We start from the raw sequence: 26,619 nt of genomic DNA, 5'->3' as shown, positions 1-26,619 counted from the left end.
TATATTGATGACTGAGATGAAAGGACCGAATGTAATGTATCTAAGTTTGCTGATGATACAAAGCTAGGTGGGAAAGAAGGCTGTGAGGAGGCTTCTCAGCTTCGATGTGGGGAGTCATCAGCCAGATGGTGAGGCCATATCGTTAGTCACCAAATCCAGCATTGACCTTGTGGCTGCCTGGTAAATATGTCAGATACAGCGCTCTCATGCAGCATGTGAGCCTCATCGATGTGCCCAGAAATTTGGCATTCACTGCCATAATTATCTGGTTGTGGTCGACAATGAGTTGGATCTTCAGGGATTGAAATCCTTTTCGGTTGCAAAAAACCTCTGCGTCCTGAAAAGGTGCCCGTATGGTGATGTGCGTACAGTCTATTGCTCTCTGCCCCTTGGGGAAGTTAGCAATTCGGTAGAATCCTAGACCCCTGTCAGGCTGAGCCTCCGTGGTCATAGGGAAGCTGATAACGTCCATCCTACATGTGTACAGAGCTTCAGTGACCTGTCTAAAGCAGTAATGTGTGGCATGTTGAGATATAGTGCAAATGTCGCCAGCGGAGGCCTGAAAGGAACCCGATGTGTAGAACGACAGTGCCGCGGTCAGCTTGACCTCGACAGACAGGGCGGTCCTGATGGTGCTGGCAGGCTGAAGATCTGCCCTGATGAGCTGGCATATCTCACTGATAACTACTTTGTGGAAGCACAGTCTCTGAAGGCAGGTGTTCTCGGATAAGTCGAGGTAAGACTGCTTCTCCTTGTAAATGCGGGGGGTGTATGGTCTGGTCCTCCTCATCAGTCTGGCATGTCTTAGATTGGGCACATAATGCTGTGGATTAGACTTTGTGCCAATTGTATTCTGCAGCATCTGCATTGTCATCAAGGCAGGCTGAGAAATGGCTGGCCCCATTCCAATAACTATAAGTATAATGCCCATTGTTCACAAGCAATAACTGTCCCCACGGAAAATCCAATCGTCCACAGTATGATAAGATGTCTACTCAGATGAACTCATGTTAAATGAACGCCAGAGTACATCCAATCTCCCCCGAAGTTGAAGCAGCCCTTTCAATGAAGCAAACTGCGATTTACAAAATGGTGTCCACACCACTGTGGTTAGTTCAGGTCAGTTCAACTATTTCACAGCAGATTTTTCGACGAGTGAGATTGTGGGCGATCTGTGTGCGAGGTGCTGAAAGTCACGCTGGGGATATACTGGGCATGAGTTTCGGCAAATGTGATGTTTACGACAAAAAAAAAGTGGGCGGCAGGTATTATTTAATCTTGACGTAAATTACATGCCGAAAATAACGCTGGGCGATATTATGGGCTTTGGGTTCGTTCATTCTTATGTTTCCGCCCAAAAAAAGTGTGGTGGGCGGTATTATTTTTTGTCGGCGTTACCTACCTGCCGAAAGTAACACTCGGCGATAAGTGACCAAGAAATGGGCCGCAGTTTCCATTTTGTGGGCTAAATTGGCGATATATCGGCGTTACACCTCATTTCAGTGTTACAATGGATGTTAAGTGGGCGGTATGCATGCAAAGATAATGGAAAATCTAGCCCATAGTTTCATGAGGTTTAGATTAGCCAAGGTCAACAACAGGGAGCAATTTAGAGTAAAAATACTTAATTGCAGGAAGATCAATTGCAGTGGGATGAGAATGGATTTGGCCCGCGCTAAATTGGATCAAAGATTGGTCGGCAAAACTGCAGTGCAACGGTGGGATGCCTTTAAAGTGGAAATAGTTTGGGTACAGTCGAGGTACATTCCCACTAAGGGGAAAGGTAGAGCAACCAGAGCCAGAGCTCCCTGGATACTGAAGGGTGCAACATTCATGAAAACCCCCCCTCTAGTGTTTGGGCTCATTCGAAAGGAAATTTAATTTGGACTATCTACCGGAAAGTTTGAAATGCAAAAGTGCTTATGGAAAAACTACGAACTTTAATCGAATTTTGGACTTTTACAAGACAAATTCAAGCCTGTGGACGGGCCTAAAGAACTAAAGAACTATCTGGGTGGTGAGACTAAGTTAACTTGTTTGGAGGAATGGTCATTCGAAAACCCTTCTCCACAAGAGATATTTACATTACAACAGTAAGTCAGAGATGGCCAGCCATCAAACCAAACTGAGAAAAGCCATCTTCAACATGAATAAGAACAAAGGGCCCACTACAGCCTGTATGCGAAAAACTAAGCACAGAAGGACACTGCGATTACCAAGCTAATATTTCCATCAGGAAATAGATTTAGAAATGCAACCCACCCAAGTCATATTAACTTTTAACAAGCCCGCCAAAATATTACAAAGAGAAGTCAAGCCCGCCAAATTTTTAAAAATAATCCTGGACTCATTTGGCGCAAAGATTAGAACAGCTCAAATCGTATAACTAGCCCCCTGTTTTAACAGAGGGTATGACACACTTTGCCATACAACCGAGACCATGCTGTTGTCATCAAGAAAGGAGAGAAACCAACGCGACAGTTGTAAACTAACTTCTCCAGCCTCGAAGTCCTGAAGCCCTGAAGGAAGGAAGAACATCACCATCGCGGCAGCAACCGACCACAGCCAACGTGGTACCAACGAAAAACCACTGCGATCGGCCAAACTCGAAACAAAACTTCAACAGGAAGAAACCGAAGAATCGAAAGTTTCCACTCTCCAATCTAAGGCCTGACTACCAACAGGTGAAAACATTACCTAAAGAGACTTTGGACCTATTTCTAATGAAGAAAACCGGGTACTTACCCCATAGGTCCAAAACGTGCCTTACCGCATCAGTGGACTCAACCCAACTGAAGATTGTGCAGTAAGATGTCTTCTCCGATGTTCGGGGTACCGCAAGCAGAACCTACAGAATTCAATGAACCCCGAAATCGCGAACTACCGCTAACTGACCGGAAAGGATTGGTAAACATAGTCCCTGCCTGCCCTGGAGTCTAACCTTGCTAGGATTAGGTAATGGGAGGTGGGAGGGGTAATTTTTACTGTAATCCCCTTTGAATGTGTAATATATTATTCTTTATTCGAGTGATTATAAGTCTGACATTGTATTTTCTTGTCTGTAATAAAATCAAAGTTCTTTTTCACCAAACCAGTTGTCCTTTGCACTTTATCACATCCCCCAAATAAACCCAGAGTCGAGAACCCGAGGGAGTGGGAGCGATTCGAACCACTCAAGTAGGTCTGAGGTGAACCTGACACCCGGGACCACCCCTTGCAGTGGCGAATGAGATAGAGAATAAGAAGAAGCAGAAAAAGAGCGCGTATAACCGATGTCAGGCTTGAGAATACATCTAAGAATCAGGCTAAATATAGAAAGTTCAGAGAAGTGAAAATGAAGATAAGAGGGGGAAAGAGAGAGTATAAGAATTGGATGGCAGCTATAATAAAAGGTAATGCAAAAGTCTTCTTTAGGCATATAAATATTAAACGGGCAGCAACAAAAAGGGGTGGGGCCGATTAGAGACAAAAAGGAGACCTAGACATGGAGGCACATATTGGAGACAATGTCACTCTGTGACCTGTACCTTTATTCACAGGACCAAGAAGTGATGACCCTGCGTGGGACCTCCCATTATATACCTGGTTGACCAGGTGAGGAGTGTCTCCCACAAGTTCACCCCCTGTGGTCAAGGTGTGCATTTCTCAGGTGTATACAGTGTACAGTTTTGTTACATAAAGGTTACAGTTATGTGAGGTTACAAACATGATATCCCTCTCTCTCCCTCTCTCCTGCTGCTGTCCGGGCCGTGGAACTGCATCTGTTGCACTGCGCTGAATTTGTTAACTGCCCAGAAGGTTTTTCCAGAGTCACATATGCCATTCTAAGAAAAATTGGAGTGAATTAGAGCCGGCCAAACTTGCTTAAATGGCCAGAATTGTTGCGGGTGGCAGATAATGCCCCCAATAAGATAAAAAAAACGTAGCCTAAAAAAATCCTACCTAAGTGAATTATGCCAGTGCAGAAACTTTGGGGAAACTTGCAGATTTGAATTTACTCAAAAAAAACGCCGCACGCCAAAAAAATGATGCAGATAATTGAGTAAAATTGATCCCAATAAAGGGAGAGATAGAGGAGATACTGGATGGGATAAGAATTGGGACTAGAAAGGCTGCCTGTATATAAAGTAATTCAGTCGCCAGGACCAGATGGGATGCAGCCTCAGATACTGAGGGAAGTGAAGGAAGAAATCACGGAGGTACTAGTAATAATCTTCCAATCCTCTTTAGAAACAAACGAGGTGCCAGAGGTGTTATGTAGGTCAACATTGTAACTGTGTAAGACTTGCCACCAGAGGGCGCAACTGTTGGAGGCCCAAGAATCACCTGCATTCCTCGTGCAAGGGAGTATAAAAGGTTGTCTGCCATGCTGCTTAGGCACTCTGGAGTTGTATTAAAGAGACTAAGGTTACATCAGTGTGAGCTCAAAGTACTCAGTCTTATGGCTTTCTTCCATACCTAACAATTGGCGACGAGTAACAGGTTATGAACTTTCATGTGGTTATGATTGCCGTTGATATTTTAGATAGATCTGTAGAGGGTGATGATTGGGAAGCCTTCATTGAGTGTCTCGACCAGTACTCCGTGGCCAACGAGCTGAATGGGGACAATAAAGCGATCAAGCGCAGGACGATTCTCCTCACCGTGTGTGGGTCCACAATATACGGCCTCATCAAGAATCTGCGAGCACCAGAGAAACCAGTGGAGAAGACATATACAGAGTTGTGTACGCTGGTTCAGAACCACCTCAAGCCGAAGGAGAGCATCTCAATGGCTAGGTATCGCTTCTACACGCATCACCGCTCCGAGGGCCAGGTATCGCTTCTACACGCATTACCGCTCCGAGGGCCAGGTATCGCTTCTACACACATCACCGCTCCGAGGGCCAGGACGTGGCGAGTTATGTCGCCGACCTGAGACTCCATGCAGGAACTTGCAAATTTGCTGGATTTTTGGGGAAATGCTGCGGGACTTTTTTGTGCTTGACATCGGCCACGAGGTCATTCTTCGCAAGCTGCTGTCCGCCGAATCCCTAGACCTGAGCAAGGCCATCATGATAGCCCAGGCATTCTTATCCATGAGTAATAATACCAGACAGTTATATTCCCAGCATCGAAGCTCACCGGCAAGTACTGTGCATAAAATAACATCGCTAGCTGTCAGAACTGCATAAGGCAGGGCCTACATGTCTGCAGCTGCAAGACCGAGGATGACTCAGAGTCCGCCATCGGTCGTGAATGCCAATCCATTAGCATCATGTTGGAGCTGCGGGGTTAATCATCGAGCCCATCAATATCGATTCAAGCACTATGTGTGCAAAGGCTGTGAAACAATGGGGTACCTCCAGCGAATGTGCAGGAGTCCTGCGACTCACCACATGGCAGAGTGGGCAGAGGATGATCGATCTGGCGCGGATCACGCAGAACAAAGAAGGGAGGCAACTCAATCTGAGGAAGAAGTGTACGGGGTACACACCTTCACCACCAAGAGCCCTCCTATCATGCTGAAAGTCAAATTTAACTGTCTACCAGCATCAATGGAGTTGGATACGGGGTGAGTCAGTCAATTATGAGCCAGAAGGCTTTTGAGAAACTGTGGGGCAACAAGGCACAAAGGCCCAAACTGAGCCCGATTCAGACAAAGCTGTGCACCTACATCAAAGCGCTCATACCAGTCATTGGCAGTGCGGCAGTTAAGGTATCGTACGATGGAGCTGTGCACGATTTATCACTGTGGATTGTACCCGGCGATGGCCCAACGCTATTTGGCAGAAGCTGGCTGGGAAAGATTCAATGGAACTGGGACGACGTCAAAGCACTATCGTCAGTGGATGATGCCTCGTGCGCCCAAGTGCTGAGCAAGTTTCCTTCGCTATTTGAACCAGGCATCGGCAACTTCACAGGTGCCAAGGTGCAGATCCATCTAGTCCCCGATGCAAGGCCCGTTCATCACAAGGCTAGAGCAGTTCCATATATGATGAGGGAGAAAGTCGAGATCGAACTGGACAGACTTCAACGAGAGAGAATCATATCGCCAGTCGAGTACAACGAGCGGGCCAGTCCAATTGTTCCGGTGTTGAAAAGCGATGGCACAGTCAGAATCTGCGGAGACTACAAGGTAACGATCAAACGAGTCTCATTACAAGACCAGTACCCGCTACCCAAGGCGGATGACCTGTTCACAACGTTAGCAGGGGGGGAAGTCGTTCACCAAGTTGGACCTAACCTCTGCCGACATGACACAGGAGCTGGCTGAATCTTTGAAAAGATTGACGTGCATCAACACACAAAAAGTACTGTTTATATACCACAGGTGCCCTTTTGGGATTCACTCGGCTGCTGCCATCTTCCAGAGGAACATGGAGAGTCTGCTGAAATCAGTTCCATGTACCGCTGTGGTTCAAGACGACATCCTGATCACTGGTCGTGACACCATCAAACACCTGCACAACCTGGAAGAGGTTCTAGACAGAGGGGGACTCAGGCTGAAATGCTCCAAGTATGTTTTCCTGGTACCAGAGGTCGAATTTTTGGGGAGAAAGAAAGCGGCAGACGGCATCAGACCCACGGACTCAAAGACAGAGGCCATCAAGAATGCACCCAGACCACAGAATGTGACCAAGCTGCTTTCGTTCCTGGGACTCGTCAACTAATTTGGTAACTTTCTACCCGGCTTAAGCACTTTGCTGGAACCATTGCACATGTTGCTCTGTAAGGGTGACAACTAGATTTGGGGTAACTCTCAAGAGACAGCCTTTGAGAAGGCCAGAAACCTACTTTGTTCTAATAGGTTACTTGTACTGTATGAACCGTGTAAACGATTAGTGCTAGCTTGCAATATATCTTCTTACAGCGTCGGCAGTCTGTTACAGCAAACCAATGTATCGGGCAAACTTCAACTGGTTACATACGCATCTAGAAGTCTGTCTAAGGCAGAAAGAGTCTACAGTATGGTTGAGAAAGAGGCTTTAGCATGTGTATATAGGATTAAGAAAATGCACCAATACCTATTTGGACTTCGGTTTGAGCTTGAAACCGACCACAAACTGCTCATTTCACTGTTTTCAGAAAGCAAAAGTATAAACACCAATGCTTTGTCCCGCATCCACAGATGGGCACTAACATTGTCCACCTATGACTATGTTATCCGCCACAGACCAGGCACGGAGAACTGTGCTGATGCCCTCAGTCGGCTATCATTGCCCACTACCGGGGTGGAAATGGCGCAGCCCACAGACTTGCTTCTGGTCATGGATGCTTTTGAGAGCGAGGGATCACCCATCACTGCTCGCCACATCAGGACCTGGACCAGCCAGGATCCTGTGCTATCACTTGTAAAATGTTGCTTCCTTAATAGGAGCTGGTCGGCTGTTCCCGAGGAAATGCAAGATGAAATTACACCGACGCAAAGATGAAATGTCCATCCAGTCGGATTGTCTCTTATGGGGTAATCGCATGGTTTTTGCCAAAAAAGGGCAGGGAAATTTTTATACGTGATCTACACAATACCCACCTAGGCATAGTCATGATGATGGCTATAGCCAGGTCGCATGTTTGGTGGCCTGGCATTGACTCGGACTTAGAGTCATGTGTACACCAGTACAAGACATGCTCACAATTGGGCAATGCACCAAGGGAGGCTCCATTGAGTCCGTGGTCATGGCCCTCCAAACCATGGTCCAGGATCCATGTAGATTTTGCTGATCCCTTTCTCGGAAAGATGTTTTTAGTTGAAGTGGATGCTTATTCTAAATGGATTGAATGCGTAATCATGTCATCCAGCACATCAACTGCCACCATTGAAAGCCTCCGGGCTATGTTCGCCACCCATGGCTTGCCCGACGTCCTTATCAGTGACAATTGACCGTGTATCACAAGCTCGGAATTCAAGTTTATGACCCGCAATGGCATCAAGCATGTCAGGTCTGCCCCCTTTAAGCCCACATTCAACGGTCTAGTGGAACAGGTAACCCAAACTATCAAGCAGAGTTTGAAACACGTGACGGAAGGCTCGTTGCAGACCTGCTTATCATGGGTTCTGCTCAGCTACCGGAGGTGACCCCACTCACTCACTGGGGCTTCCCCTGCAGAATTGTTGATGAAGAGAGCACTCAAAACCAGGCTCTCCTTAGTCCACCCGCATCTAAATGATCATGTGGAAACCTGGCGTCACCGGCAAAACAAGTACCACGATCGCGCGGCTGTATCGCGTGACATTGATGTTAACGACCCGGTGTTGGTCCTTAATTAAGGTCATGATCCTAAATGGGTCATTGGCACGGTCTTGGCCAAGGAGAGGAATAGAGTGTTTTTAGTCAAACTATTGAATGGACAAACGTGCAGAAAGCATTTGGATCAGACCAAACTGCGGTTCACCGACAACCAGGAACAACCTGAAGAGGACATCACCATCGTCGATCCACCAACTCACACTCAACCAGCAATCGACCTCGCTGTCAATGAAGAGGATGAACCCACCATTCCCAACAGTCCTGTCAGACCAGCCGCGCCACAGTGCAGCAATGGTCCGACTAACTCACCCATGTCAGAATTTGAACTCAGACGATCAACCAGAGAGTGTAGGGCCCCGGATTGTCTCAACTTGTAAATAATTTATATCAAAGACTTTGGGGGGGAGTGATGGTATGTATGTAAACATTGTAACTGTGCAAGACTTGCCACCAGAGGGTGCAACTGTTGGAGGCCCAAGGGTCACCTGCACACCTCGCGCAAGGGAGTATAAAAGGTTGTCTGCCATGCTGCTTAGGCACTCTGGAGTTGTATTAAAGAGACTAAGGTCACATCACTTTTAGCTCACAGTACTCAGTCTTGTGGAGTTCTTCCATACTTAACAAGAGGACTGGAGAATTGCAAATGTTACATCCTTGTTCAATAAAGGGTGTAAGGGTTAAACCCTGCAACTATAGGCCGGTCAGTTTAACCTCAGTAGTGTGGAAGCTTTTAGAAATAGTAATCAGGGACAAAATTAACAGTCACTTGGACAAGTATGGATTAATTAAGGAAAGCAAGCATGGATTTGTTGAAGGCAAATCATGTTTAACCAACTTGATCGAGATTTTTGATGAAGTAACAGAGATCGTAGATGAGTGCAATGTGGATGACGTGGTGTACATGGATTTCCAAAAGGCATTCGACATAGTGCCACATAATAGGCTTGTCAGCAAAGTCGAAGCCCACAGAATAAAAGGGACACTGGCAAGTGGATACGAAATTGGCTGTATGACAGGAAACAGAGAATAGTTGTGAACGGTTGTTTTTCGGACTGGAGGAATCTATACAGTGGTGTTCCCCAGGGGTCAGTTCTCGTACCACTGCTTTTCTTGATATACATTAATGCCTTGGATGTGGGTGTACAGGGCACAATTTCAAAATTTTCAGATGAAACAAAACTTGAAAGTATAGTGAACAATGATAGGATAGAGGATATAGACAAGCTGGTGGAATGGGCGCACACATGGCAGATGAAATTTAAAGCAGAAAAGTGTAAGTGATACATTTTTGTTAAAAGACTGAGGAGAGCAAATATAAACTAAAGGGTACATACCTAAAGGGGGTGCATGAACGGAGCGACCTAGGGGTATATGTGCATATATTGTTGAAGGTGGCAGGGCAGGTTGAGAAAGCAGATAAAAAAAGTTTAGAGGATCCTGGCTTCCTGCTAAGAGGTATCGAGTACAAAATCATGGTTATTATGATGAACCTGTATAAAACACTAGTTCAGCCTCAACTGGAGTATTGTGTCCAATTCTAGGCACGGCACTTTAGGAATGATGTGAAGGTATTAGAGAGGGTGCAGAACAGACTTACAAGAATGATTCCAGGGATCAGGGAGTTCAGTTACGTGGAGAGACAGGAGAATTTGGGGTTGTTCTCCTTTGAGCAGAGATGATTGAGAGGAGATTTGATAGAGGTGTTCAAAATCATGAGGGGTCTGGACAGAGTAGATCAAGAGAAACTGTTCCCATTGCACAACGCTCCTGCTGCTCACCTCCTTAACTAACTCCAACTGCACCTCCTTAATGAGAGCAGCAGGTTTCTTTCTCCAATGGCTGGGGGAAAATATGTCTCTCCTCCACCTCCTGACTGCACCCAGCAGTAATTCCAGTGAGGCATCATTGAATCTGGGTGCTGCCCTTGCTCGATGTCCACAATCCATACTGAACATCTCCAATTTACACATAGACACCGTCCCTTTAAATACAGCTGAGATTATGTCATGTGGGTGTGCATCACGCCCACTGTGCAGCTCGGAGACACAAAACCTTGAAGTCAAAATTAATTGCTACAATTCAATTGAGATTGCAAATTCAGCCCGCTCAGTTGATTTCCGTGTTTCCCCCATGTAATTCCACACCGGAGCACACAACCTGCCTTCAGATTAATATCAGGGTCAACAATATGGAACAAACTTTCAAACCTGATATCATTTTGCTTCAGTTTCAACTCTTTAAAAAATAATTGTTGGAATGTGTGTGTTGCTGCCCATCTCGAGTTGCCCAAAGCGACTGTGTGTCTTGCGAGGTATTTCAGAGGGCAGTTAATGATCGACCGTATTGGTGTGTGACCGAGGTTACATAGAGGTCAGACCAGGTAAGGGTAACACATTTCCTTCCCCAAATATGAGTCTCAATTGCCAAATCCTGCACACAGAGAATATTGAATCATGAAAGGCTGTAATGTTCACATTGTACAAAGAATCTTAAATGCACCAATCTCCATTATGCTTTGATTGATAATCTTACCATGTAGTTAAAATATGGAACCCTCGAAACTTCATCCCAATATTTGCCGGTAAATGATTTAGGCAAGAGCTTCATGATATCTTTGTATGGGACCCAGTTTGCCACTGCATAACTGCAAGGGGCATCTTCCAAATTGTTCCTTTCCAATTCACATCTACCAGGCTGGAAAGTACAAAAAGGATGAGAAAATAATACTTGTGAATATATTTAATTTGGTAACTTCAAAAACACAGGAACAGCATGAACGATCTCCAAATGTAAAAGACAAGACACACCCAGTAGTTTATCTGGAATGCATAATTAGATCCTGCCTGCCTAAGTAATCAAGTACTTTACAAATTGTAATTTGAGCGATTCTGACTGCCAGGCGCCAGTCGGATCAGAGCTCACATCGAAGAGATTGGGCTCACCCTTGTGGTTTAAGATGTACTCCTACCCCCCAAACATGTTTCTAACATTCAGTTCACCCCCTGAGTTTCTGATTTTTTGCCAATCAACAAGTTCCTTACCTCCCCCACCACCCAAGTTCCTGACCTTCCCCTTCACGTTTCTGTCATCCTCTCCCCACTCAATTTCCTGCCTTTCACCCTCCCCCCTTCCCACCCCCGAGATCCTGACCTTCTTTCACCCTGCCCAAGTATCTGAACTGCCCCCGCCCAAGTATCTGACCTCCCCCCGCCTAAGGTCCTGACCACCCAATGCCCAAGTATCTGACCTCCCCCCGCCCAAGGTCCTGACCACCCAATGCCCAAGTTCCTGACCTTCTTTACCCCTCTGGGCTCTTTACCTTCTTCCCCTACACCCCATTTTCCCCTGCTTCCTAACTTTCTCCACCTTCCCAATTTTCTTCCCCCTTTTGGTTCCTGACCTTCTCTCCCCAACTAGTTCCTTACCATCCCCCACCACCCATCGATGGGGCATTGTGTGTGGGTCACAGATTGTTAACAGGTTTATTGGCTATGAAGTGAATAGTAACCCAGCATGGCTCAAAGACTGGTGTGGAAGAAATGTGTTTCAATTCATGGGGCACGGGCACCAGTACAGGGGTAAGAGGGAACTGTCCCATTGGGACAGGTTTCACTTGAAACATGCTGGGGCTAGTGTCCTGGTGAATTGAATAACTAGGGCTGTAGAGAGGGGAGAGTTCAGGTGAGCAGAAATTTAAAAAGTCATAGAGCAAGGTGAAGGCAATAGAGCAGGGTAGCGGTGGGGGAAATGATAACCAAAGTTTGACAGGAAGAGACAGAATGTATAAAAATAAGAGTGTATCAGAAAGTGTGGTCAAAGCAGGGCAAAATGATAAATCATAGAATCATAGTAACATAGAAATATACACCATGGAAGGAAGGGGAAAATGTTGGAATCAGTTATTAAAGATGAAATAGCAGCGCATTTGGAAAGCAGTGACAAGATCGGTCCAAGTCAGCGTGGATTTATGAAAGAGATATCATGCTTGACAAATCTTCTCGAATGTTTTGAGGATTTGACTAGTAGAGTGGACAAGGGAGAACCAGTGGATTTGGTGTATTTGGACTTTAAAAAAGCTTTTGACAGAGTCCCACACAAAGAGATTAGTTTGCAAAAATTAAAGCACATTGGAGTTAAGGTATTGACGTGGATAGAGAACTGGTTGGCAGATAGGAAACAGAGAGTAGTGATAAACGGGTCCTTCTCAGAATGGCAGGCAGTGACTAGTGGGGTGCCGCAGGGCTCAGTGCTGGGACCCCAGCTATTTACAATATACATCAAAAATTTTGATGAAGGAATTTAGTGTAATATCTCCAAGTTTGCAGATGACACTAAGCTGGGTGGCAGTGTGAGCTGTGAGGAGGACTCTAAGAGGCTGCAGGATGATTTGGACAGGTTAGGTGAGTGGACAAATGCATGGCAGATGCAGTATAATGTGGATAAATGTGAGGATATCAACTTTGGTGGCAAAAACACAAAGGCAGAGTATTACCTGCATGGTGGCAGATTAGGAAAAGGGGAGGTGCAACGAGACCTGGGTATCATGGTACATCAGTCATTGAAAGTTGGCATGCAGGTACAGCAGGCGGTGAAGGAGGCAAATGGCATGTTGGCCTTCATAGCTAGGGGATTTCAGTATAGGAGCAGGGAGGTCTTAATGCAGTCGTGCAGGGCCTTGGTGAGGCCTCACCTGGAATATTGTGTTCAGTTTTGGTCTCCTAATCTGAGGAAGGATGTTCTTGCTATTGAGGGAGTGCAGTGAAGATTCACCAGACTGATTCCCGGGATGGCAGGACTGACATGAGGAGAGATTGGATCGACTGGGCCTGTATTCACTGGAGTTTAGAAGGATGAGAGGGGATCTCATCGAAACATATAAAATTCTGAAGGGACTGGACAGGTTAGATGCAGGAAGAATGTTCCTGATGTTGGGGAAGTCCAGAACCAGGGGTCACAGTCTAAGGATAAAGGGTAAGCCATTTAGGAACGAGATGAAGAGAAACTTCTTCACTCAGAGAGTTGTTAACCTGTGGAATTTTCTACTGCACAGATTTGTTGATGCCAGTTCATTACATATGTTCAAGGAGAAATTAGATACGGCCCTGATGGCTAAAGGGATCAAGGGGTATGGAGAGAAAGCAGGAAAGGGATACTGAGGTGAATGATCAGCCATGATCTTACTGAATGGTGGTGCAGGCTCGAAGGGCCGAATGGCCTACTCCTGCACCTATTTTCTATGTTTCTATGTTTATGTTTCTATTTTGGCCCATTGAGTCCGTGCAGGACAACCAAGAGCTACCAGCCTAATCCCACTTTGCAGCTCTTGGTTCGTAGCCCTGTAGGTTACGGCACTTTAAGTGAAAATCTAAGTACCTTTTAAATGTGGTGAGGGTTCCTGCCTCTAACACACTTTCAGGTAGTGAGTTCCAGACCACCACTATCCTCTGGGTGAGGAACTTTCCCTTCATATCTTCCCAAAACCTCCCCCAAATTACTTTAAATCCATCATCATCATAGGCGGTCCCTCACGCGAGAATGACTTGTTTCCACTAGAGTTCACAGATGTTTCAAATGAAGGAGCCAATGTTCCAGTCCTGAACTCCAATTGAGGGGGTGGAAGAGGCCTGTGTGTGGATTTTTTTAACGTGTGGTGACTGTTGCACATCAGTCACCACACAGGCTCAACAAAGCTAAGCCTTCATCCAATGGCAAGGGTTGAAGCATATACCTAGTACGCATACATATCGCAGTGTGGGCAGGCCCATGCTGCCACTGGGCCCTCGGCTCTTATGGGCTCCATATTCTCATTCACCGCACCTTCGCCCACAATGTTCCAGGGCCCAGCGCTACAACTCTATTTATAGCCCCGACCTGCGGTGGTGTTCTCACACAGATCGGGATGGCCCACAAAATCTATGCCACTTGGTTGTTGACCCCTTTGCCAAGAGAAACAGGTCCTTCCTATCCACTCTATCCAGACCCCTCATAATTTTATACACCTCAATAAGGTCTCCGCTTAGCCTCCTCTGTTCCAAAGAAAACAGACCCAATGTTTCCTCATAGCCAAAAAGATAAAACAAAAATATTTTTATCTTAATGAACACAGCATTTGTAAAAAGATAGAAGAGTTAACGGCGCAAATAAATGTAAATGGGTATGATTTGATAGCCATTACAGAGACAAGGTTACAAGGTGACCAAGGCTGGGAACTGAATATTCATGAATATTTGACAATTCGGAGGGCTAGACAGAAAGGAAAAGGAGGTGGGGTAGCTCTATTAATACAGGATGAGATCAGTGCAGTAGTGAGAAATTATATTGGCTCAGAAGATCAAGATGTAGGGTGGATGGAGATAAGAAATAATAAGGGGATGAAGTCACTGGTGCAGGTAGTCTATAGATCCCCTAACAGTAGTTACACTGTTGGATGGAGTATAACTCAAGAAATAATGGAGGCATGTAAGAAAAGTACAGCAATAATCATGGGTAATTTTAATCTTCATATTGATTGGACAAATCAAATTGAGGAAGAGTTCATAGAGTGTATCCTTGCGGAACCAACCAGGGAACAGGCTATCTTAGATCTGGTGCTGTGTAATGAACAGGATTAATAAATGATTTCATCGTAAAGGATCTTCTAGGAAAGAGTAATCATTGCATGGTTGAATTTCAAATTCAGTTGTAGGGTCAGAAAGTTGGATCTCAAACCAGTGTCCTGATTCTAATTAAAGGCGATTACAAAAGTATGAAAGTAGAGTTGGCTAAAGTGGACTGGGAAAATAGATTAACATGTAAGACATTTATAAGCAATGGCAGATATTTAAGGAGCTACTTCATAACTCTCAACAAAAATATATTCTGGTGAGAAGGAAAGACTTTACCAGAAGGGAGAACCATCCGTGATTTATTAAGGAAGTAAAGGATGGTATCAAATTGAAAACAATGGCGTACAAAGTTGCCAAGATTAATGGGAGGCCAGAGGAATGGGAATTTTATAAAACCAGCAAAGAACAACTTAAAAAGTAATAAAGAGAGGGAAGATAGATTATGAGAGTAAATTAGCAAGAAATATAAAAACAGAAAGTATGAGCTTCTACAAGTATATAAGAAGGAAGAGAGTAGCTATAGTAAATGTTGGTCCCTTAGAGGATGAGACTGGGGAATTAATAATGGGTAACATGAAAATAGCAGAGACTTTGAACAAATATTTTGTGTCAGACTTCACGGTAGAAGACAGTAAATACATCTCAATAATGGATAATCCAGGGGCTATATGGAGGGAGGAACTTAAAACAATCACTATCACTAAAGAAAAAGTACTCGGTAAAATAATAGGATTAAAGGTGCACAAATCCTGATGGCTGGTATCCTAGGGTTTTAAAAGAAGTGGCTGCAGAGATAGTGGATGCATTGGTGGTAATCGACCAAACTTCACTGGATTTAGGAGAGGTCCCTGCAGATTTGAAAACCACAAATGTAACGCCCCAATTTAAAAAAGGAGGCAGACAGAAAGCAGAAAACAATAGAGCAGTTAGCCTAACATCTTTCGTTGGGAAAATGCTGGAGTCCATTATTAAGGAAGCAGTAGCAGGACATTTGGAAAAGCATCATTCAGACAAGCAGAGTCAGAATGGTTTTATGCAAGGGAAATCATGTTTGACAAATTTGCTGGAGTTCTTTGAGGATGTAAACAGCAGGTTGGATAAGGGGGAACCAGTGGATGTGGTGTATTTGGATTTCCAGAGGGCATTTGATAAAGTGCCACATAAAAGGCTATTGAACAAGATAAAATCTCACGGGGTTGGGGGTAATATATCAGCATGGATAGCGGATTAGAGAAATAGCAGAAAACAGAGAGTGGGGATAAATGGGTCATTTCCCGGTTGGCAAACAATAACTAGTGGGGTGCCACAGGGATCGGTGCTGGGGCCTCAAAAACTTACAATCTATATTAATGATTTGGATGACGGGATCGCATGCAATGTAGCCAAATTTGCTGATGATACAAAGATGGAGGGGAAAGTAAGTTGTGAGGAGGACATGAACAATCTACAAAGGGATGCAGACAGGCTAAGTGAGTGGGCAATCATTTGGCAGATGGAGTATAATATGGGAAAGTGTGAGGTTATCCACTTTGGCAGGAAAAATAAAACAGCAAATTATTATTTAAATAGAGCCAAATTACAAAATGCTGTAGTACAGAGGGTCCTGGGGCTAGATTTTCCACATTTTTTGCATGCTTAACTCCCATTTAATGTCCATTTATCGCTGAAATGACGTATAACGCCCAGATCTCACCCATTTAGCCACAAAATTGAAACTGACAGGCATCTTTTGGACACTTATCGCCAAGCGTTACTTTCCCCATGTGCAAAACGACGGGAAAAAATAATACCGCCCACCCATCTTTTTGGGGCGGAATCATCAGAATGGGCGAAATCAACACCCACAATATTTCCCAGCGTTAGTTTCCGCTCAAGATTAAATAATACCGACCGCCCACTTTTTTTTGTCCGAAAGATCACATTTTCCGAAACTAACACCCAGGAGATCTGCCAGTGTCACTTTCTCCACCTCGCACACATATCGGTCACAATATCACTCACACAAAAAAACGCCCAGGAAAAGTGGAACTAACCGGAAATAATCCCAGCGTTATGGACGCCATGTTCTACATCACATGTCACATCATTTAAAAGGCTGCTCTGCTTCAAGCTTGGGGGAGTTCGGAAGTGCTCTGGAGATCTTTGGAGGGGTTATGAACATCTGTACAAACATCTTTATCACATTGTGAACGATTGGAATTTAATAGGTGTCTTTGTCGGGACATTCATTCTTTGTGACTAATCGGTAGAAAACAGAAAGCTATTGCAATGGGGCCTGTCCTTTCTCACCCTCTCTTGATGACCAATTACATGCTGCAGACTCCGTATCACCCTATCTCGGAACCAATGTTCCGCAGTCATCAGTGCGTACGCCCCCACACTCGATGTAATGGATTCGGCTAAAGAGGATTTTTATTCCAACCTCGAGACATCCTTGTCCTGTGTCCCCACAGGCGACAAATTGATCCTCCTGGGTAATTTTAATGCCAGGGTTGGCAAAGACACAGTCCTCTGGGGAGGTGTGATTGGCAGAGAGTGGGTAGGGAAAGGGAATTAGAGCGGTACCCTACTCCTGACAAAATGTCTTGAACATGAACTCCTCATTACCAACACCCTGTTCTGCCAGAGGGACAAATACAAGGCATCATGGCTCCACCCTCGCTGCAAACACTGGCACCTGCTCGACTATGTCATCGTCCGAGCCAGGGATCGCAAGGATGTACGCATCACCTGCGCCATGACAGGAGCTGACGACTGCTGGACAGACCACCACCGAATCCAACCCATCATCAACATTAACATTGCCCCAAAGCAGAGGGGACAGCAGAAGCAGTTCTGCAAAAAAGTTAATGCTGCGTCACTTAGAGACCCAGCTAAGAGAGCCCGATATAGCCAGCGCCTCACAGCTAATCTGGCATGCCTTGATGACCCTGAGATGCTGAATCCCCATCACACTTGGTCTGCCCTCCAGGCCTCTATAACCAGTGCCTGTGAAGAGACACTTGGTCACTCAACCTGAAAACATCAGGACTGGTTTGATGAAAATGATCAGGAGATCGAAGAACTAATAGATCGCAAGTGCAAAGCATTTCTGAGCCTCAAGCAACAGCCAACTCGGGAGCTGCAAAACATTACAGACGGCTCAAGGCTCAGGTCCAACAAAAAACTCGGGACCTAAAGAACAGATGTTGGATGGAGAAAGCATAGGAGATACAACAACTGGTCGACAACCACGATATGCGAGGATTCTTCACTGCAGTCAAGGCCACCTACAGTCCAAACTCCCAAGGCCCCACCCCACTCCTGGCCAAGAACGGGGAAACACTCATCAAGGACACTGAGGCTGTCAGGGCCCGATGGAAGGAGCACTTTCAAGATTTCCTCAATCAAGACTCTGCCTTTGACTCGAGTGTTCTCGATTCCATCCCGCAGCATGCCACCCGCCACCAGCTCAGTGAAACTCCAACATTGCACGAGGTTGGCAAAGGCATAAAACAGCTTAAGAATAACAAGGCTACGGGTGCGGATGGAATCCCTGCTGAGGCGCTAAAATACAGCAGAGAGGCGCTGTTGGCGCGGATACATGAACTCATCTCTCTCATCTGGAGGGAGGAGAGCATGCCGGGAATTCTCAGAGATGTAGTGATTGTGGTCATCTTTAAAAAGGGGAGACAAGTCCGACTACGGCAACGACAGAAGAATCTCCCTGCTTTCAGCCACTGGGAAAGTTGCCGCTCGAGTTCTCCTCAATTGTCTTCTCTCAGTGGCCGAGGAGCTCCTCCCGGAATCACAATGCGGATTTCGTCCTCTTCGGGGCATAACTGACATGATCTTTGCAGTGCGCCAGTTCCAGGCAAAATGCAGGGAGCAGCGCCAGCCTTTATACATGGCCTTTATCGATCTTACAAAGGTCTTTGACACTGTCAACCGTGAGGGTCTATGGAGCGTCCTCCTCCGTTTCAGATGCCCCCAAGAGTTTGTCAACATCCTTCGCCTGCTTCAGGATGATATGCAGGCCGTGATCCTCACCAACGGATCCATTACAGACCCAATCCACGTCCGGACCGGGGTGAAACAGGGCTGTGTTATTGCTCCACCCTCTTCTCAATCTTCCTCGCCGCCATGCTCCACCTCACAATCAACAAGCTCCCCGCTGGAGTGGAACTAAACTACAGAACCAGTGGGAAGCTGTTTAACCTACGCTGCCTCCAGGCCAGGTCCAAGATCACCCCAACCTCTGTCGTTGAGCTGCAGTATGTGGACAATGCCTGTGTCTGCGCACATTCAGAGGCAGAACTCCAGGATATAGTCAATGTATTCACTGAGGCATATGAAAGCATGGGCCTTACGCTTAACATCCATAAGACTAATGTCCTTCACCAGCTTGTCATCGCCACACAGCACTGCCCTCCAATCATCAATCACCATTTACCATATCTCGGGAGCCTCTTACCAACAAAGGCAGACATTGATGCGGAGATTCAGCATCGCCTCCAGTGTGCCAGTGCAGCCTTCGGCCGCCTGCGGACAAGAGTGTTTAAAGACCAGGCCCTCAAATCTACCACCAAACTCATGGTTTACAGGGCTGTAGTAATACCCGCCCTCCTGTATGGATCTGAGACATGGACGATTTACAGAAGGCACCTCAAGTCGCTGGAGATATATCACCAATGATGTCTCCGCAAGATCCTGCATATCTCCTGGGGCACCAACATCAGTGTCCTCGACCAGGCTAACATCCCCAGTATTGACGCACTGACCACATTCGATCAGCTTCACTGGGCAGGCCACATAGTACACATGCCAGATACGAGACTCCATAAGTAAATGCTTTATACAGAGCTCCTTCGTGGTAAACGAGCCAAAGGAGGAGAGCGGAAACGTTATAAGGACACCCTCAAAGCCTCCCTGGTAAAGTGCGACATCACCACTGACACCTGGGAGACCCTGGCCGCAGACCGCCTGAGGCGGAGAAAGTCCATCCGGGAAGGCATTGTTTTCTTTGAGTCTCGACGCAAGGAGCATGAAGAGGCCAGGCACAGGCAGCAGAAGGAGCGCGCGGCAAACCAGCCCTACCAACCCCTTCCCCCGACGAGTGTCTGTCCCACCTGTAACAGGGTCTGTGCCTCTCGTATTGGACTGTTCAGCCATCAGAGAACTCACTTTGGGAGTTGAAGCAAGTCTTCCTCGATTCCGAGGGACTGCCTACGATGATGGCTGCAGACTCGAGATGACCGAAGGTATGCTCCACATCACTATGTGCCCAATGTAAGATGTGCCAGACTGATGAGGACCAGACGTTACACCCCCCGCAAGTACAGGGAGAAGCAGTCTTACCTCGACTTGCCCGACACTACCTGCCTTCAGTGACTGCGCTTCCACAAAGAGGTTATCACTGGGGTGTGCCAGCTCATAAGCGGAGATCTGCAGCCTGCCAGCAACATCAGTACTGCACTGTCCCTCGAGGTCAAAGTCACCGTGGCACTGTCGTTCTACACATCGGGTTCTTTTCAGGCCTCAGCTGGTGACATTTGTGATCTGTCTCAGCATGCCACACATTAATGCATTAGACAGGTCACTGAAGCCCTGTACACACGCAGGATGGACCTGATCAGCTTCCCTGTGACCAGGGAGGCTCAGACTGAGAGGGCTTTAGGATTCTCCCGAATTGCTAACTACCCCAAGGTTCAGGGAACAATAGACTGTACGCACATCGCGATGTAGGCACCTTTTCAGGATGCAGAGATTTTCAGGAACCGCAAGAGGTTCCACTCCCTGAACGTGCAACTCGTTTGTCAACCGCCAGCAAATTATAATGGCAATGAATGCAAAATTTCTGTTCAGCATCCATGATGCTCACATCCTGTGTGAGAGCACTGTAACTGACTTGTTTAACAATCAGCCACAAGGTCAATGCTGGATGCTTGGTGACAAAGGATATGGCCTTGCCACCTGATGACCCTCCTGCGTGACACCCACACCGAACCTGAGAGGCAATACAACGAGAGCCGCAGAACCACTCTGAATATCATGGAGAAAACCATTGGAGTGCTTCAGCAGCGCTTCATTTGCCCGAACCACTCAAGAGGCGATCTCCAATACCCCCCTGAGCAGGTAACTCAATTCATGGTAGTGTGCTCCATGCTGCACAACTTGGCTATCAGGAGCGGAAAAGAATTGCCTGAAGAGTCTGACAGAGCAGCTCACCAGAGAGAGGAAGAGGAGGACGAGGAGGTGGATGCTGACATCGGCCCAGACAATCAGGCTGATGCTGAAGCCATGCCCCCGCCCCCCCTGCCAACCTCATGAAAGGGCCTGTAGTGGCATGATCGCTGCAAGACTGTTATATCAGGAGCTCATCAATGCGCGCTTTTCCTGAAAGAACATTGGTGGTATTTACAAAGCTGACACACTGCTGTGTGTAGGTCATATATCAAAGGTGGGCATCACCTTTATGATAGTTAAAGTTTAAGTTGATTGAAGTTAAGTGTAATTATGCCCTTTTATGTTCAGGAATCACCAGTGTGTAATGGTGCAGCTATCTGAGACAATGCGAAACAAGGTCTTGTTAAATAAAAAAACATTTAAATCGAACATTGTCTGAAATTATAAGTATTTCTGTAAAAAGCATTCCTTCACCCCACCACCTCACTTCTCCTCCCCACCTCTGCCCCTTCCCCTTCCCCTCCAGACTCCAAGCCGCCTGGCCGAGGAGCACCTCAGGTGATGCTTCATTGCGGGAGGGGGGGGGGAATGACGGCCGAACCGTTGCTCAGATATATACGGGAAAGGACAGTCCCAAGGTGGGAACGTGCTCCGAGCCAGAAGCAAGATGTTGCTCCTGGCTCTTCTGTGTCTTTTGCAATAGGGATGCGGCACCTTGGGGTGCAGTGCCGCGATCTGGGACCATTGAGAGTCCTCTGCCACCAGTGTTCCTGGCTACCAGCTCCAGGGCCTCCTCCATCCCTTCCATGTTATATAGAAACATAGAAACATAGAAAATAGGTGCAGGAGCAGGCCATCCAGCCCTTCGAGCCTGCACCACCATTCAATAAGATCATGGTTGATCATTCCTTCAGTACCCCGTTCCTGCTTTCTCTCCATACCCCTTTGATCCCTTTAGCCGCAAGTGCCATATCTAACTCCCTCTTGAATATATCTAACGAACTGGCATCAACAACTCTCTGCGGTAGGGAATTCCACAGGTTAACAACTCTCTGAGTGAAGAAGTTCCTCCTCATCTCAGTCCTAAATGGCTTACCCCTTATCCGAAGACTATGTTCCCTGGTTCTGGACTTCCCCAACATCGGGAACATTCTTCCTGCATCTAACCTGTCCAATTTTTGTTGGACAAAAACTCAGTGCCAACTATGTTCTTGGTGCTTAGTAGACTTTTTACTGCTGGTGAATCTCCCTCGTACCTCGCACAACAGCCAAACAAGCACACATCACACAGCCACACACAATTTCAGTCCCTTTCAGCTCCCTCTCTCTGTGTCTCCTCTTCTGTGCATGTCAAGACGACCCTTGACCTCTTGAATCATGGGAATCGAGCGGTGCCAAGCCGTTGCTAAGGACAGCAACACTTTACGGCACACGGTCAGAGAGATTTAACGCTACTGCCCATTTCATATCACTCGCAGTAACGCCCAATTTCAAAAATGGAGACGAGGTGCTTTGAGAATTAGTGAGAAACTGGGGATCTGAAAACCCATTTTTACCACCCACGTCGGAAATAATGCTCAATTGAACAAATACTTTGATTCTATCTTCATGAAGGAAGACACAAATAACCTTCCGGATGTATTAGGGAACCGAGGGTCTAGTGAGAAGGAGGAACTAAAGGATATCCTTATTAGGCAGGAAATTGTGTTAGGATGATTGATGGGATTGAAGGCTGATAAATCCCCAGGACCAGATCTACATCCAGAGTACTTAAAGAAGTGGCCCTAGAAATAGTGGATGCATTGGTGATCATTTTGCAACAGTCTATCGACTCTGGATCAGTCCCTATGGACTGGAGGGTAGCTAATGTAACACTACTTTTTAAAAAAGGAGGGAGAGAGAAAACGGTTAATTATAGAACGGTTAGCCTGACATCAGTAATGAGGAAAATGTTGGAATCAATCATTAAGGATGAAAGAGCAGCGCATTTGGAAAGCAGTGATAGGATTTGTCCAAGTCAGCATGGATTTATGAAAGCGAAATCATGCTTGACAAATCCTCTGGAAATTTTTGAGTATGCAACTAGTAGAGTGGACAAGGGACAACCAGTGGCTGTGGCTTTTGACAAGGTCCCACACAAGAGATTGGTGTGCAAAATCAAAGCACATGCTATCGGTGGTAGTGTACTGACATGGATAGAGAACTGGTTGGCAGACAGGAAGCAGAGTCGGGACAAACGGGTCCTTTTCAGAATGGCAGGCAGTGACTAGTGGAGTGCCACAGGGATCAGTGCTGGGAACCCAGCTCTTTACAATATATATTAATGATTTGGATGAAGGAATTGAGTGTAATATCTCCAAATTTGCAGATGACACTCAACTGGGTGGCGGTGTGAGCTGTGAGGAGGACTCTAAGAGGCTGCTGGGTGACTTGGACAGGTTAGGCGAGTGGGCAAATGCATGGCAGATGCAGTATAATGTGGATAAATGTGAGTTTATCCACTTTGGGGGTAAAAACACGAAGGCAGAATATTATCTGAATGGTGGCAGATTCGGAAAAGGGGAGGTACAGCGAGACCTAGGTGTCATGGTTCATCAGTCATTGAAAGTGGGCATGCAGGTACAGCAGGCGGTGAAGAAGGCAAATGGTATGTTGGCCTTCATAGCTAGGGGGTTTGAGTATAGGAGCAGGGAAGTCTTACTGCAGTTGTACAGGGCCTTGGTGAGGCCTCACCTGGAATATTGTGTTCAGTTTTGGTTTCCTAATCTGAGGAAGGATGTTCTTGCTGTTGAGGGAGTGCAGCGAAGGTTCACCAGGGATGGCTGGACTGACATATGAGGAGAGACTGGATCAACTGGGCCTTTATACACTGGAGTTTAGAAGGATGAGAGGGGATCTCATAGAAACATATAAGATTCTGACGGGGCTGGACAGGTTATTGATGAAACGAACCTTAAAGACCAGGCTCTCGTTAATCCTCCCAGACATGCATGAAGTTGTTGAGGCTAAGCGTCAAAAGCTTACTGAGTACCATGACCGAAATTCGAGGGAGAGGTGGAATGAGATAGGGGACAAAGTGTTTGTGCTAAACTATGGCCGGGGTCCCAAATGGCTTGCCTGAGTAACAGACAAAGAGGGAAACAGACTACTGGTTGTACAAATGGACAATGGCCAAACCTGCCGGAGGCATATAGACCAAGTAAAAAGTAGATTCACTGGTAACACTGAAGAACCAGAGGCAGACTACAATGTGGAACTCACACCACACCTGGTGGACAGACACCAAGGCAAACAACTGAACCACAACTAAGACGCTCCACGCGAGAGCGCAGACCACCTGAGAGACTGAATCTATAAAGGCAATAAGACCTTGGGGGAGGGTGATGTCATGTATCTCACATTACTGTATATAACTGTATCTTACCATGCTATACATGACTGTAACTGGATATGATCTGCAACAATAAGCATAACTTACCACCAGGGGTGCACTTGCAGGAGACACTCCATATCTGTCCCACTGAGGTATATAAAGGGAGGTCTCAGGCAAGTGCAGCACTGGAGAGCTGGAATTAAAGGTGCAGGTCCTGAGTGACCTTGACTTCAGCATGTGTCTCGTGTAAGTCAGTACATTAGAGTCAGGACTTAACAGGTGGCAATAACACGAAAGCAGAATATTATCTGAATGGCGGCAGATTAGGAAAAGGGGAGGTGCAACGAGACCTGGGTGTCATGGTACATCAGTCATTGAAAGTTGGCATGCAGGTACAGCAGGTGGTGAAGAAGGCAAATGGTATGTTGGCCTTCATAGCTAGGGGATTTGAGTATAGGAGCAGGGAGGTCTTATTGCAGTTGTACAGGGCCTTGGTGAGGCCTCACCTGGAACATTGTGTTCAGTTTTGGTCTCCTAATCTGAGGAAGGACGTTCTTGCTATTGAGGGAGTGCAATGAAGGTTCACCAGACTGATTCACGGGCTGGCAGGACTTACATATGAGGGGAGACTGGATTGATTGGGCTTGTATTCACTGGAGTTTAGAAGGATGAGAGGGGATCTCATAGAAATATATAACATTCTGACAAGACAGGAGAGGTTAGATGCAGGAAGAATGTTCCCGATGTTGGGAAGTCCAGAACCGGGGGACATAGTCTAAGGATAAGGAGTAAGCCATTTAGGACTGAGATGAGGAGAAACTTCTTCATTCAGAAAGTTGTTAACCTGTGGAATTCCCTACCGCTGAGAGTTGTTGATGCCAGTTCATTGGATATATTCCAGAGGGAGTTAGATATGGCGGATCAAGGGATATGGAGGGAAAGCAGAAAATGTGTACTGAGGTGAATGATCAGCCATGATCTTATTGAATGGTGGTGCAGGCTTGAAGGGCCGAATGGCCTACTCCTGCACCTATTTTCTATGTTTCTATCTAGCCCCTGGAGGCCTTGTGCATGAAACATAAAGAGTTAGCATGCAGATACAGCAAGTAATCAGGAAGGCAAATGGAATGTTGGATTTTATTGCAAAGGGGATAGAGTATAAAAGCAGGGAAGTCCTGCTACAACATTAAAGGGTATTGGTGAGGCCATACTTAGAGCACTGCGCACAGTTTTGCTCTCCTTATTTAAGGAGGGATACACTTGCATTGGAGGCAGTTCAGAGAAGGTTCATTAGGTTGATTCCTCAGAAGAAGGGATTGACTTATGAGGAAAGGTTGAGCAGATTGGAATTCTCTGCCCCAGAGAGCTGTGGAGGCTAGGTCATTGAATATAAGGTATGATCGACAGATTTTTGGATAATAAGTGAGTGAAGGATTATGGGAGCGGACAGGGAAGTGGAGCCGAGCCCAAGATCAGATTAGCCATGATCTTATTAAATGGCGGAGCAGGCTCGAGGGGCCAAATGGCCTCCTCTTGCTCCTATTTCTTATGTTCTTATGTTTAACAGTATCATGAGTTCTGGATTTCATCCAGTCCAATGATATCACTTGCCACGCAAGTAGCAAACATTCCGAGAAACCAACCAGGTCGAGAGGAAGGAGAGGAGAACGTTGTATAGGTGTAAAAAGGGTGGGATTGGATGTATGTGATCCGCCTTACCATCTGGATCACATTCTCGCTTTCATTCCTTCCATCGCCACCAGCTTTCGACCTGAGTCACATTCTTCCCCCATCCCCACTGTGCTCTCCGTGCTATTTAATCACCCCGTCCCCGAATTCCTGACCTCCTCTCACCCCTGAATTTTTGACCTCCTCTCCCCATCAAGGTCCTGATCTCCTCTCCCCACCAAGTTTCAGAACTCCTTTCCCTTCGCTCCAGTCCTTTCTCCTCCCCTTAAACCCTCTCCACTCCCTCTCTTTCATTAGACCATTCTTTCCCCACCTCTTTCTCTCCTCCCCCCCCTCTCTGTATACCCCTCTCTCTCTACACCCCTCTCTCTCTCTTCACTCCCCTCTCCCTGTCTCCCACCTTCTCTCTCCCCTTCACTCTCCCTCTCTCTACCCTTCACCACTCTCTCTCATTCCCCTTCTCTCTCCCCATCTCTCTTTCTCCCCATCTCCCTCACCACCTTTCTCTCTCCCCTCCCCCTCTCTTCCACTCTCTCTTTCACTCCCTTTCACCGTAT

At 46.4% G+C, this 26,619-nt stretch overlaps 1 protein-coding gene and 1 long non-coding RNA gene across 2 annotated transcripts in view; both read right to left on the bottom strand.

Moving 5' to 3' along the window:
* The window catches only part of LOC139268400 (uncharacterized), a 234,522-nt gene that overhangs the window by 52,933 nt on the left and 154,970 nt on the right, over positions 1 to 26,619 (bottom strand). The gene's annotated exons all lie outside the window — the stretch shown is intronic.
* LOC139269273 (di-N-acetylchitobiase-like) overlaps positions 1 to 26,619 on the bottom strand; it is a 76,062-nt gene that overhangs the window by 12,917 nt on the left and 36,526 nt on the right. Inside the window, exon 6 of the mRNA XM_070888360.1 lies at positions 10,763 to 10,924. Within this exon, the coding sequence (XP_070744461.1) occupies positions 10,763 to 10,924 (162 nt within the window). The remainder of the gene's footprint in view (positions 1 to 10,762; positions 10,925 to 26,619) is intronic.

This window comes from Pristiophorus japonicus, chromosome 8, assembly GCF_044704955.1.
Source record: "Pristiophorus japonicus isolate sPriJap1 chromosome 8, sPriJap1.hap1, whole genome shotgun sequence".
Taxonomy (NCBI): domain Eukaryota; kingdom Metazoa; phylum Chordata; class Chondrichthyes; family Pristiophoridae; genus Pristiophorus; species Pristiophorus japonicus.
This window is presented reverse-complemented; position numbering and strand designations above follow the sequence as displayed.